General features: G+C 37.2%; 1 protein-coding gene across 4 annotated transcripts in view; it reads right to left on the bottom strand.

The window, feature by feature from the left end:
- ATP7A (ATPase copper transporting alpha) overlaps window positions 1–14,817 on the bottom strand; it is a 187,575-nt gene that overhangs the window by 84,125 nt on the left and 88,633 nt on the right. For all 4 annotated transcript variants that reach the window (XM_059156507.1, XM_059156509.1, XM_059156508.1 and 1 more), the window contains 2 exons: window positions 1,778–2,267; window positions 308–1,033 (listed from right to left, as the gene is read on the bottom strand). In XM_059156507.1, the coding sequence (XP_059012490.1) occupies window positions 308–1,033; window positions 1,778–2,267 (1,216 nt within the window). The remainder of the gene's footprint in view (window positions 1–307; window positions 1,034–1,777; window positions 2,268–14,817) is intronic.

Here is a 14,817-nt window from a genome sequence, read left to right as displayed (position 1 = left end):
TTTAACAAGATATCTCAGACACTTTCCTGTGGCATTAAGTATCTTTAGTACTATAATTTATTATGCCTCTATAGCATTTCATCATATGGATGTATCATGATTTAATGTTTCTAGTTTTTGATTATTACAGATAATTATGCAAATATCCTTATGCTTCTTTATATACATCACTAACTACTTCTATAGGACTTACTTCCAAAAACTGGAATTGCAGTGCTTATTATTAATTTATTATTGATGAAAGCCAAAGAATCCAAAACAGGACATAAAAAACATTAGCAGAATCTGAGAAAAGAATGATAATTACCTGACAAGGCAGCATCAAATCCCATGTCTTCTATTGCTTCTCTCAAGGCTTCTGGAGTGGTTAGTAGAGGATCATACTCAACAGTCCCATTGCCATTTGCAAGAGATACTTGTATGGATTTTACACCTGCCTTTTTTAATATGACACTCTCAATAGACTGAACACAAGAATTACAAGTCATGCCATCAATGTTTATCACAGTTTGTTGAGTCAGCGGATGGCTAGCTACGTTCAAAGGGATCTTTTGAAGAGATGAGCTAGAGGGAGAGTTTGAGATACTCTCAACTTCACTTGTAATACTAACTCTATATTGCCCTGGTAACACGGCTTCTATTGCTTTTCTGAGGGTTTCTGGAGTGACTGAGCTTGCATTGTACTTTACGATGGCAGATCTCTTCTCTAAAGAAACTATGACGCTGCTTACATACTGGAGTGTAGATAAAGTACTTTCAATATTTAATACACATGATTTACAATGCATGCCATCTATAAGGAAAGTGACTGTTGAATCACTGGTATATGATGGACTCCTTTGCTGTGATCCTTCTGAGGATTTGACTGGTGTGTTCTTTAGGCGTTCTATATCAATAGCCCCCAATTTGAGGTACTTGGGCTGTTTTTTGATGAATGCTGGAAAGCCCACAGCTTCAATCTGATTTTTTATTTCCTCTACTGTGATAAGATGAGGCTGATAAACAATAGTAGCTTCTTGGTTGTCCAGGGAAACTAGTTAATAAAAAGAGAAATATTTTATCGGTTATTCCTAGGCCACTTTGGAAAACATTCTATAGACCAAATTAATACCACACATAATTGTTTCTCTGTCTTTGTTGTCAGTATCCTTTCTTAAGCTAATTCAGTTCTTTTCAGAAAAAGTTACTGACACAGACTGGAAAAAACTAAAAAAATATGACCACTATATCTATGGTCTCCAAGTTTCCACATGCCTGAATAAAAATATATTAGAGGTAGAGAGGACTCCAGGTATGTTGCATTAAACCCTAAACTCCAGGGGCGCCTGGGTGGCTCAGTAGGTTAAGCCTCTGCCTTCGGCTCAGGTCATGATCTCAGGGTCCTGGGATCGAGCCCCGCATCTGGCTCTCTGCTCAGCAGGGAGCCTGCTTCCTCCTCTCTCTCTCTCTCTGCCTGCCTCTCTGCCTACTTGTGCGCTCTCTCTGTCAAAAAAAAAAACCAAAAAACAAAAACAAAAAAAACCCTAAACTCCATGAACTGTCACTCCTGCTACCTTTTCTGCTTGTTTAAGATTCATGTAATTTTTAATTATAATCATTACTTTTACCTACATTAACCCTGGGTATACCACACTGATCCCCAGACTTCAACGACACAATAAGCATTCTAGTCCAGTGTTTTCAAAACCCATGCTTAAGAAGAAAGCAAACACCTCAAAGACCAAAACAGAAAACTAAGCTCACAAAACGATCATGCAAATAACACAAAATACATTACCTTTAATTCGCTGAACACCTTGCAGCTTCCCAATTTTCCCTTCAATGGTGCTGGTGCATGAATGGCAAGACATCCCTTCTATTTTCATCTTCAGCATGACTTCACCTGCTTGAGCCAGACTGTAATCTTCACAAGTTCCTGACTTTTTCTCCAGAGTTCCAGTATCTAAACTGAGATCTGGAAGGAGCTCTATTATCTGATTGGCATTCACTATAGAAGGGATTACCGTCACCACTACAGTTCTTTCCTGAGGGTAAATTTTAATGTCTGTCACACCCTTGGTCTTGAGCAATGTGTTTTGGATATGGTCCCATGGCACAGCCAGTGAAGCAGCAACAGTCAGAAACACAGTCTCAGTTAAAACAGGGAGAGGATTAGGATTGTGGAGAATAGCATCAAAGCCCATGTCATCAATAGCTTCCAGTAGGGTCTTTGGAGTGTGTAGTTTAGGGTCATATATAATAGTTGCATTTTTTTCTTCCAGGGAAACCTTTTGGAAGAAAATTTCAAAAGTCAGTTCAATTAAATTTCATGGCTTAGACCTTAAAAGTTAGCAATCATCATACCACATTCAAGAAGAATGAAACAAATAATCCAATCAAATGAAGTTTCTCTATTAGTTCTCATCTCATTCTCTTAGGAAAGAAACAGAAAATATCTTCTGTACTTACAGGAATGATAAAGTTATATGTAGGTGTATGTGACTCAAGTACTAATTAGGCATTTGAAACATACACATGGACAAACACACCCTAGAATTTCACAACCAAGTACAAACAACTCTTCTTCACTATCTCCTTTCACAAATTATTCCAATACATCACACTCTACCAATTCAAAAGATAATAAAGGAAACAGGATCAGCTGCAGAAAATAAGATGATATGAAGTTTAAATTTTAAGATGGTAAGATAACTTTGTTTGGAAGAAAAGATATAAGCATGCTAGTTCATGATTAAAGATAGTAAATGGGGCACCTGGGTGGCTCAGTGGTTTAAAGACTCTGCCTTCGGCTCAGGTCATGGTCCCAGGGTCCTGGGATCAAGCCCCACTTTGGGCTCTCTGTTCCACGGGGAGCATGCTTCCTCCGCACTCTCTGCCTGCCTCTCTGCCTATTTGTGATCTCTGTCAAATAATTAAATAAAATCTTTTTAAAAATCTTTAAACGTAGTATTGTAGGATTTTGTAGCATATATTCCCATAACCTTCTAAGTTACTACAGCCTAATATTACTTTTATTCAAAATAAGAACATCTTTATTGTTTCACCTGATTCAATAATAAAAACAATGATTGGATTCCTAAAGCTCAGCTACTGTATATGATTTAACTACTACCATGATTACATGCATATCTTCGGCTGGCACCTTACAAAAATTAATGATGTAGTCATACACACAAACACATATGCACAAACAAACAATTACCGGGCTGGGAGTCAGAAGATTTGCATTCCATTGAAAATTCTCCACTTATTAAGCAATCACACTCATTAATTCTACCATCTACGATGCCCTATAATCTTCTAGGGTTATTATAAGGATCATATGTGTAAATAGATGAGAAAGTAGTTCTTTACAGCAGTGAGTTAAAGGTAAATGCAGAACAACTAATACTTATTGAGCACCTACTATATGGGCCAGGAACCAGGATTCTCAAGACACAAAGCTGAGCATGATACAGTCACAGGGAGCAATACTAGAACAGAAAACAGACATGTATTCATCCCTGGGAATATGAGTTGGAAAAGGCTTCTTAGAGGAGATAATACCATAACATAAAAGGACAAACAGAAATCAGCAAGGACACATGAGGCAAGAATTCCAGACAAATGGATAAAGTAGATAAAAGATCATAAGCAAGAGAATTAGGCAACTGATGTATTATGGGGCTCTTCTATGCCAATGATGCAATTTATCCTATTGGTAATAGGAGGCTATGGAAAAGTTAAGCAGGGGAATGGTTGTATTAACATTTTAGAGAAGAATTATTGCATTAGCATTTTAGAGAAGAATCATTCTGGAGACACTGGGGTGGAATGGAGTGACACAGGATGGAAGATCAGTTAGGAGACTACTGCAATTGCAATAGTGGTACACAGAAGATCTTAATTAAGGCATGAACACTGGGGATAAAGAAAAAGGGGCAGTTTTAACATATATTTGGGAGGGCAAGAACTAGTAAGGAGATTATAGAGAAAAAAGGAGATGATTACAATGACTTATATGTTTATGGTTTGGACCAATGTATAGATGGTGTTGCTATTAACCATTATCAGAGATAGAGGAGGAAAACTGGAGGAAGTTAAGAGGTTGGAGTGGAAGGAAAAAAAAAGATGATAAATTTAGTTTTACACCCATTGATTTTGAGAGGCGGTAGGGTATTAATGTTTAAAGGCCATTAAAATACGGGCACTATTGAGACGCCTGTGTGGCTCAGTCAAGTGTCTGCTTTCAGCTCAGGTCATGATCCTAAGGTCCTGGAGTCAAGTCCCACATCCCGCTCCTTGCTTGGCGGGGGAGCCTGCTTCTTCCTGTCCCTCTGCTGCTTCCTCTACTTGTGTTTTCTCTCTCTCTCTCTCTCTCTTATTCTCTCTCTCTCTTCCTCTCTCTAAATAAAATCTTCTTAAAAATATGGGTATTATTGGGGCACCTGGGTGGCTCAGTGGGTTAAGCTTCTGCCTTCGGCTCAGGTCGTGATCTCAGGGTCCTGGAATCGAGCCCCACATGGGGCTCTCTGCTCTGCAGGGAGCCTGCTTCCCCCTCTCTCTCTGCCTGCCTCTCTGCCTACGTGTGATCTCTCTCTGTGTCAAATAAATAAATAAAATATTTTTAAAATATGGGTATTATTATTATTATTAGCTATAGAGGTAGTAGCAGCAGCAGCAGTAGTAGTATGGATTCCTGGTGAAAATATTTGTTCCATAAATAAAAGCAACCTCAAAATATAATTAAAAGTAATTAAGAATCAGAGCACCTGGGTGGCTCAGTCAGTTAGGTGTCTGACCCTTGATCTCGGCTCAGGTCTTGATCTCAGGGTCGTGAGTTGAGGCCCTGCATTAGGCTCCATACTGGACGTGGAGTCTAGTTAAAAAAAGTAATTAAGAGGGGCACCTGGGTGGCTCACTGGGTTAAAGCCTCTGCCTTCAGTTCAGGTCATGATTCCAGGGTCCTGGGATCAAGCCCCACAACGGCCCCTCTGCTCAGCAGGAGCCTGCTTCCCCCTCTCCTCTCTCTGCCTGCCTCTCTGCCTCCTTGTGATCTCTGTCTGTCAAATAAATAAATAAAATCTTTTTAAAAAGTAATTAAGAGTAGGAAATCTCACTCTAAAGTGTCTGTTATAGTTATATAGTAAAATCTTTCACTTATTTTAATGAACTTAATATTTTTAGTTCTTCCTTTAGCTTGGTAATCAATAGCCAGGTATTTGGTGGAATCTTAAAATCCACCCATGGAAAAAAAAGAGATTCTAAGACTGATAATTCTAGTTTGTCAGCTTGTTCTTAGTTATGGAAGAGATCACTAGCATAGGTGATCCAAAACAAAAGTGGGAATATAATTTAAATTTTGTCTTGGAATACACCACATAACATTTCTCATGAATAAGCTGCAATATACCCAAACCACATGTAGTTCAGACATATACTTTTCAAAGAGATGCAATATAAATATAGTCACTATAAAATGAAGGCATTCTTCTGTTTTTATATCTTTAAAGAGATTTTCTTTTAAATTCTAATCTGAGTCCAATGAAGTCAATGATTTTCTGATTAAGAAAATTACTTTAAAAAGTTTAAATATTCAGGGGCACGTGGTTGGCTCAGTCAGTTAAGTGTCTGCTTCAGCTCAGGTCATGATCTCGGGGTCCTAGGATTGAGCCTAGAGCTGGGCTCCCTGCTCAGGAGGGAGTCTGCTTCTTTCTATCCCTCTACCTTTCCCCCCAACTCATGTCTGTCAAACAAATAAAATCTCTCTCTCTCTCTCAAATGAATAAATCTTTTAAAAAATTTAAACAGGGGCACTTAGGTGGCTCAGTTGGTTAAGCATCTGCCTTTGGCTCAGGTCATGATCCCAGGATCCTCAGATCAAGCCTTGCATCAGGCTCCCTGCTCAGTGAGGAGTCTTTCTCCCTCTCCTTCTGGCCTTCCTCCCTCTTATACACTCTCTCTTTCTCAAATAAATAAATAAATATCTTTAAAAAAATAAAAAAAAATTTAAAATTCAAACCAAAGAAGAAGCTGGAGAACAGACGAGGTATGGAAAAGGAGTGACTATGAAGGGACAGCATAGGAGATTTTGGCATGACAAGACTATAGTACCCTGGCTGCGGTGCGGGTGTTATGAATCTATACATGTGTTAAACTTCACCAAACTAAAAAAAGAATCATATGCCAAAAAGAAGTCAATTTTACTGTATAATAATCATTTTAAACAAAAAATTAAGATAAAAAAAATTCAGTTAAGGGACGCCTGGGTGGCTCAGTTGGTTAAGCAGCTGCCTTCGGCTCAGGTCATGATCCTGAGTCCCACATCAGGCTCCTTGCTCAGCAGGGAGCCTGCTTCTCCCTCTGCCTCTGCCTGCGATTCTGTCTGCCTGTGCTCACTCTCTCCCCCTCTCTCTCTCTGATAAATAAATAAAATCTTAAAAAAAAAAATTCAGTTAGTTGTATTGGCTACATTTCAAGTGTTCAACAGCCACTGTGGCTAAGTGGCTGCTATATGGTTCTGGGTATATAAAGCACATTTCCATCATTGCAGTACATTGCAGGACAGTACTGCTCCAGGTACTATTACACTTTTTTTATAAAAAAGTACCAAGCTTTTTTGAAAGGGTGGACATTTCCTTTCTCTTTACGTTTAAATACACTGTATATGGTATCTTTTTAAAAAGATTTGGTTTTGAGCTAATTTCCACCTCCCCAAAAAAACATTAATTAACCAACATACCCAATGAGAAACTGTTCTTAAAACTGACTTTATAAGCAAAAATCATTTTCTCACTAGATGGTTTGCTGTAATTTCTACTGCACTAGCCTATCTTCTAATTATAAAAGACATAGGGGCGCCTGGGTGGCTCAGTGGGTTAAGGCCTCTGCCTTCGGCTCGGGTCATGGTCCCAGGGTTCTGGGATTGAGCCCCGCATCGGGCTCTCTGTTCTGCGGGGAGCCTGCTTCCTCCTCTCTCTCTCTCTCTGCCTGCCTCTCTGCCTGCTTGTGATCTTTGTCAAATAAATAAATAAAATATTTTTTAAAATAATAAAAGACATAAGGAAATAAGAAAACTATGTATATAAAATACTACATAGAAAAGTTATATTACCCTATGCTGTTTTCATGCTGAAGATTAAAAACACTTCCTCATTTAGTAACTTCTTTTTGTGTGCTTTAAAGCTTACCAACCACACTTAGCACAAATAAAATGTTCCCCTTTGGGGTAACGTCGTTCAACTTTTCCTCTGAATGTTAGATATCTAAGGATATCCAAGAGTTAGATATCAAAGAGACTTTTCAAGCCTAAAGTCTCAAAGGAAACAAAAACAAGCAGTACCTTTGTTTCTTTTAAGAGGAAATTCACACAGTGATTATCACAATACCATTCTGGATATCAAATCCTTCAGCAGGAAGCTAAAATAATGTTTATTTATTCAACAAATATTTACTGAGTGTCTCTTGTGTGCCTGGCACTGTGATAGCTGTTAGGAGGGAGAGAATGGTAAGCAAAAACAAGCACTGACTCTGGAAACCCGGAATTTGCTGATAACAGCATGACTCTGGGTCGACTTAACTCTTTCACATTATCTCCACCAATTAAAACCAGCTCTACCTATTCACCACACTGTTCCAAAGTTTCAACAGCTTATCTTTTTTTCTCAATCTTTCATTAAGAACCAATGCTATTAATTTCACTACTAGGTATTTATCCCAAAGATACAAATGTAGTGATCTGAAGGGGCACCTGCACCCAGTGTACAACAGCCAAACTGCAGAAAGAGCTGAGATGTCCACCAATGGATGAATGGATAAAGAAGGTGTGATACACACACACACACACACACACACACACACACACACAATGGAATATTACTCAGCCATCAGAAAGGATGAAATCTTACCATTTACATTGGAATGGATGGAACTGGAGGCTATTATGCTGAGTAAAAGAAGTTAGTCAGAGAAAGAGAGTTATATGGTTTCACTCATATGAAGACCATAAGAAACATGGGCACCTAGGTGGCTCAGTTGGTTAGGCGTCTGCCTTCAGCTCAGGTCATGATCTCAGGGCCCTGGGATCAAGCCCTGTGCCGGGTTCCCTAGCCAGCGGGAAGTCTACTCCTCCCTCTCCCCTCCACTTGACTCATGCTCACTCTCCTCCCCTCAAATAAATAAAATCCTAAATAAAAGAATATAAGAAACAATGTAGAGGATCGTAGTGGAAGGGAGGGAAAAAAGGAATGGGAAGAAATCAGAGAGGGAAAAACTATATGAGACTCTTAACTATGGAAAAGAAACCATGGGAAAGTAACTGAGGGTTGCTAGAGGGGAGGCAGGTGGGGGGATGGGGTAACTGGGTGATGGGCATTAAGGAGGACACCTGATAATAACGATAACTGGTTATTACATGTAACTGATGAATTACTGAACTCTACATCTAAAACTAATGATGTTCTCTATGTTAGCTAACTGAATTTAAATAAATAACATTTAAAAAAGAACCAATGTTGTTACTCCTATTTTCCATAAGAACTATTCTTCCATTAAATCAATAGTACCTCTAAAAATAAACATATACCAGTCTACAAATTATGAATGTGACACATAGGAAGGACTTAAGGTGGAAGACTATTCACTGTATTTAGATAAAGGCAGGAGTGGAAGAGAAGAAAAAGAAAATAAGTCAAAATACTCTGTGGTCTCAATAGCATTAATGGAGTAGAGCGTGCTAAATGTCCATAGGAATTATAAAGATCCACTATTTTAATGGGTATGGTATTCTTTATCTACTGAAATGCCTAAAACATGAAATTCAAGCACAGTACTTTATCTGCATATGATTTCTATATAATTTGCTCTTAAGTAGGATGAAAGCTAGAACCCTGGACAAATACCCTAACTCAAAGAGTTTCGTTTTCCTAAGAGACTGGTTTAAAGCTTATTTTCTTACATTTTCATAACAACTCCAAATAAAGGTAATCAGAGGTTTTTCAGAGCTTGAAAGGATTCTATCATTTTATATAGACTTTAGTCAGAAAAGTGAAATGATGCATCAGTTATCTTGAATTTCTAACATGTTTCATTCACCAACCACAAATAGTTTTAACTCAACTAAAAACTATTTAAAATATATATGAGGAACCCAATATAGATTACATATTTTACAATACAAATTGTATTACTCTTTGTTAAAAAAAATAACATATATATAATAATCAAGTAACACTACTCTGATGCTTCAATATAGGATATCAAAAATTAAAAGCCATTAATATAAACTGTATGGTACTGGCACAAAAACAGACACATAGATCAATGGAACAGGAATAGCATGTGTTGTGATGAGCACTGGGTATTATACACAACTAATGAATTACTGAACACTACATCAAAAACTATTGATGTATTATACAGTGGTTAACTGTAATTTATAAAGTAATTTATAAATTACAGTAAATTTATTATTAGTAGTAATTTATAAATTACAGTAAGACTGTAATTTATAACTATAATTTTAAAAGAAAAAGAAAATCCAGAAATAAACTTATGCGTATATGGTCAAATCTATGGCAAAGGAGGCAAGAATATAGGATGAGAAACAGACAGTGTCTTCAATAAATGATGCTAGGAAAACTGGACAACATGTAAAAGAATGAAACTGGACCACTTTATAACACCATACACAAAAATAAACTCAAAATGGATTAAAGACATAAACATGTGACCTGAAACCATAAAAATCCTAGAAAAGAACATAGACAGTCCTTTCTCTGACATCAGCCATCGCAACATTTTTCTAGATATGTCTCCTAAGGCAAGGGAAACAGAAACAAAAATAAACTATTGGGACTACACCAGAATGAAAAGTTTTTACACAGCAAAGGAAAAAAACCATCAATAAAACAGAAGGACAAACTAATGGATGGGAGAAGATATTTGCAAATAACATATCTGATAAAGCATTAAGATCCAAAATATATAAAGAACTTACCAAACTCAACACACACACACACACACACACACACACACACAACACAAAAAATGGGCAGAAGACATGAATAAACATTTTTCCAAAGAAGACATACAGATGGTCAACAGACACATGAAAAGATGATCAACATCATTTATCATCAGGGTATCAATAAGGTATCACCTTATTGTATTACCTGTCAGAATAGCTAAAATCAACAACACTAGAAATAATGGTTGTTGGCGAGGATGTGGAGAGAGGGGAAACCTCTTGCATTATTGGTGGGAATGCAAACTGGTGCCGCCACTCTGGAAAACAGTATGGAGGTTCCTCAAAAAGTTAAAAATATAACTACCCTATGACCCAGCAATTGTACTACTAAGGATTTACCCCAACAATACAAAAATACTAATTCAAAGAGATACATATACCCCGATGCTTACAGTAGCAGCATTATCTGCACTAGCTAAATTACGGAAACAGCCCAAGTGTTCACTGACTGATGAATGGATCAACATGTGAAACAATGGAATATCACTCAGCCATAAAACAAGAATGAAATCTTGCCATTTACAATATGGATGGAGCTAGAGAACATTATGCTAAGCAAAATAAATCAGTCAGAAAAAGACAAATACCATATGATTTCACTCGTATGTGGAATATAAGAAACAAAACAAATGAGCAAAGGGGGAAAAAGAGAGAGAGAGAGAGAGGCAAACCAAGAAAGAGACTCTTAACTATGGAGAACAAAGAGATGATTACCAGAGGTAGGTGGGTAGGGGGATGGGTTAAAAAGTTGATGGATTAAGGAATGCACTTGCTTGGATTAGCACTAAGTGTTGTATGGAAGTGCTGAATCACCTGAAACTAATAATACACTGTTAACTAACCAGAATTTCTTTTTTAAAGATTGTATGTATGTATTTATTTATCTGTCAGAGAGATAGAGAGCACAAGTAGGCAGAGCAACAGGCAGAGGGAGAGGCAGAATCAGGCTCTCTGCTGAGCAGGGAGCTTGATGTGGGGCTCAATCCCAAAACCCTGGGATTATGACCTGAGTTGAAGGCAGCTGCTTAACCAACTGAGCCACCCAGATGCCCCAACTAACCAGAATTTGAAGGAACACTGGGAAAAAAAAGAATACCAAACAGATAGTACAGATTTCCCTTAAAACTCTTACTTTATAGTATTCCCTATTATTTCTCAATGTATCACATTCAGTGTGATACATATGTTAAAATGGATAAAAGTTTCTATTTTACAAAAAAAATTCAAAAACTAAATATCTTAAAATGAAAAAGATGCAGAGATTTTATTGTTGTTGCAGTATTGTTTTTCATACACTAAACTATCTGTAAACTTGAGTGCATTAGCAGACTTTTCACTATTATCACTCATTTGTTCAAAAATTATTCAACTAAAGCATGGTTATTAATTATGAAATATTTAAATACAAGGTTATACAAAGGAAATAATGAAACTCCCTGTCCATAACATTCCTCTACTGCTAGATTTTTATATTGAGTTTGATCTTATTTTGAAATTTGGAGTAAAGTTCAACTAAATCAGAAACCAAACTCTTCTTGAATAACTGACTCTACATCTTCATGGATGGATAACTATTACCCAGGAATTAGGCAAAATGCCTGTTTTACTCTAATACAACGTTTGAAAAACAGAATGTTTAATGCTCTATCATTTGCCATAGGAAAAGTTATGAAGAAAGTTCCAAATAGAAATTTTAAAAATCATCTCTATTGTTGATATGGAACAATCTCTAAGATATATTTGCTAAGTGAGAAAATCAAGGTATAGATAATATATATATAGTGTATGTGAAAGGTGAAAGAAAATGGAGTCACTTATGTCAAGGGGTTTTAAAATGGAGCCAGAAGGCCATTAAGGAGGTGGGCCTTATACATGTCCTCACCTGGTGGAACCATAAATTTCTGAACTGGGCCAAACCACAAATATTCCAAGGACTCTGCACAAACATCTGCAACCTACTATATTAATAGACTTTTGCTTAATAATAGCCTTAATAATAAATAATATTTAGCCAAAATTAGTTTTCTGCCACCAATACCAATCAAAATTCTTTGCAAACAGTATATACACGCATTCCTCTTGGTCATTAAAAACCACTGACTTGGAGTTTTGTTTTGTTTTGTTTTTTGTTTTTTTACTGTGCTATGTTAGCCACCATAAAATACATCATTAGTTTCTGATGCAGTGTTCCAAGATTCATTGTTTATGTATAACAACCAGTGCTCCATGCAATACGTGCCCTCCTTAATACCCACCACCAGGCTCACCCATATCCCAAAACCCCTCCCTTCTTAAATCCTCAGTTTGTTTCTCAGAGCCCACAGTCTCTCATGGTTTGTCTTTCCCTCCAATTTGCCCCTATTCACTTTTCCATTTTTTCTCCTAATGTCCTCCACATTATTTCTTATGTTCCACAAGTAAGTGAACCACATAATTGACTTTCTCTGCTTGACGTATTTCACTCAGCATAATCTCCTCCAGTCCCATCCATATCGATGCAAAAGTTAGATATTCATCCTTTCTGATGGCTGAGTAATATTCCATTGTATATATGGACCACGTCTTCTTTATCCATTCGTCTGTTGAAGGGCATCTTGGCTCATTCAACCACTGAATTTTGTTCCCAAGGGGAGCACAATTTGTGTTGCTACTTAAATCTGTGCTTCCCGAATTGTAATTCTGAGACCCCAAATAAATGCTTTTGTTTTGTTTCAGCTCTTCTTCTTTCTCAGTGGACATACGCTTCCATTGATAGACAGATAGATGTCTAGATAGATACACATATATACATGTAAACCATTTTACATTCACAGTCTATTTCTGGAAGGATACATACATTAGCAAACTGATAACTGGTTTCTGTTGGGAGGGGGATTTTACTCTGTATTACTTTTTCAATAATAAAAAAAGATTATGTATATCAACTATGCTTCAACTTAAAAAAAATAGTTAAGGGGAGCAAGCAATGTATTGGTCCACAGGAAGAATTTGGTAACTGCTAGCATCTAGGTGGCCAATTTTTTTAAAAAGCATAGTCTAAATTAGTCATAAGGACTGCAGCCTTTTTCTGAGTAAAGGGAAAAAGCACTCAAAATGTTAGCAGAATATCGGAGGGGGAGATAAACCATGAGAGACTGTGTACTCTGAGAGACAAACAGAGTTTTGGAGGGGAAGGAGGTGGAGGGTTGGGTGAGCCTGGTGGTGGGTATTGTGGAGGGCATGTATTGCATGGAGCACTGGGTGTGGTACATAAACAATGAATTTTGGAACACTGAAAAAAAAATGAACTAAATTAAATTTTTAAAAATGTTAGCAGTGGGCACCTGGGTGGCTCAGTGGGTTATTTCCCACTGGTTATTTCCTTTAGCTCAGGTCATGATCTTAGGGTCCTGGGATTGAATCCCGCATCAGGCTCTCTGCTCAGCAAAGAGCCTGCTTCCCCCCCACCCCCGCCTGTCTCTCTGCCTACTTGGGATCTCTCTCTGTGTGTCAAATAAATAAGTAAAATCATTTTTTAAAATAAAATAAAATAAATAAAAAATGCTAGCAGTATAAAATTCAAGGACAAAAGCAATTTAGTAATAAGACATTAATCTCTGGAGTCATTTAGTACTCATATCTAATTAAATTTGTTTTTACATTTCCCTTTTCAAAAAGGCCAAATAATTCCAGAGAAAGACCGTCATATTATCTGCCCATTTTACTTTTCGCCTGAACAGACCACTGAGTGATTAAATTAAACCTTGGGTTAATCTCTTTAAAGTCTACAGTCTTCACAAGGACAAGACAAACAAGAGTATTATACTCATTTACAAACTTCATGAGGTAAGACAAAATTCCCAAAATGTATTTAAATGCTGATGATGCAAAGAGAAATAATCACATTAATTCTACTTATTACAAAATTAGAGACATCTTAACTATTCAACTCTCCTTGAATTCTGTTAATTAAAGCTCAAACCTGTTCTATTGCAGCATTTTTTCAATAAAACAACCCTACTTGACATCACAATTACATTACTTGATTTCAGTTTTACTTCAAACACAAGAGCTCCTTGACTTAGTTGAAAAAATGTCCTCTCCAAATCTGTTTTCTTCCTTTTTTTTAATTTTATTTTTTTAATTTTATTTTTTCAGTGTTCCAAGATTCATTGTTTAAGTAACACAACCAGTGCTCCATGCAATACATTCCTTCTTTAATACCCATCACCAGGCTTACCCATTCCTCCAAACCCCTCTCCTCTAAAACCCTCAGTTTGTTTCTCAGAGCCCACAGTCTCTTACGGTTTGTCTTCCCCTCCGGTTTGCCCCAATTCACTTTTCCATTCCTTCTCCTAATGTCCTCCATCGTATTCCTTATGTTCCACAAGTAAGTGAAACCACATGATAATTTACATTCTCTGCTTGATTTATTTCACTTAGCATAACATCCTCCAGTCCCATCCATGTTGATACAGAAATTGGGTATTCATCCTTTCTGATGGAGGCACAATACTCCATTGTATATATGGATCATATCTTCTTTATCCACTCATCTGTTGAAGGGCATCTTGGTTCTTTCCACCATTTAGCATCTATGGCCATTGCTGCAATGAGTATTGGGGTACAATTGGCCCTTCTTTTCACTACATCTGTATCTTTGGGTAAATACCCAGTAGTGCAATTGCAGGGTCATAGGGTAGCTCTGTTTTTAATTTTTTGAGGCATGTCCACACTGTTTTCCCAAGTGGCTGCACCAACTTGCATTCCCACCAACAGTGTAAGAGGGTTCCCCTTTCTCCACATCCTCTCCAACACTTGTTGTTTCCTGT

Source organism: Mustela lutreola, chromosome X (assembly GCF_030435805.1).
Source record: "Mustela lutreola isolate mMusLut2 chromosome X, mMusLut2.pri, whole genome shotgun sequence".
Lineage (NCBI taxonomy): Eukaryota > Metazoa > Chordata > Mammalia > Carnivora > Mustelidae > Mustela > Mustela lutreola.
The sequence above is the reverse complement of the archived record's forward strand: the minus strand, read 5'-3'. Positions and strand labels throughout refer to the sequence as shown.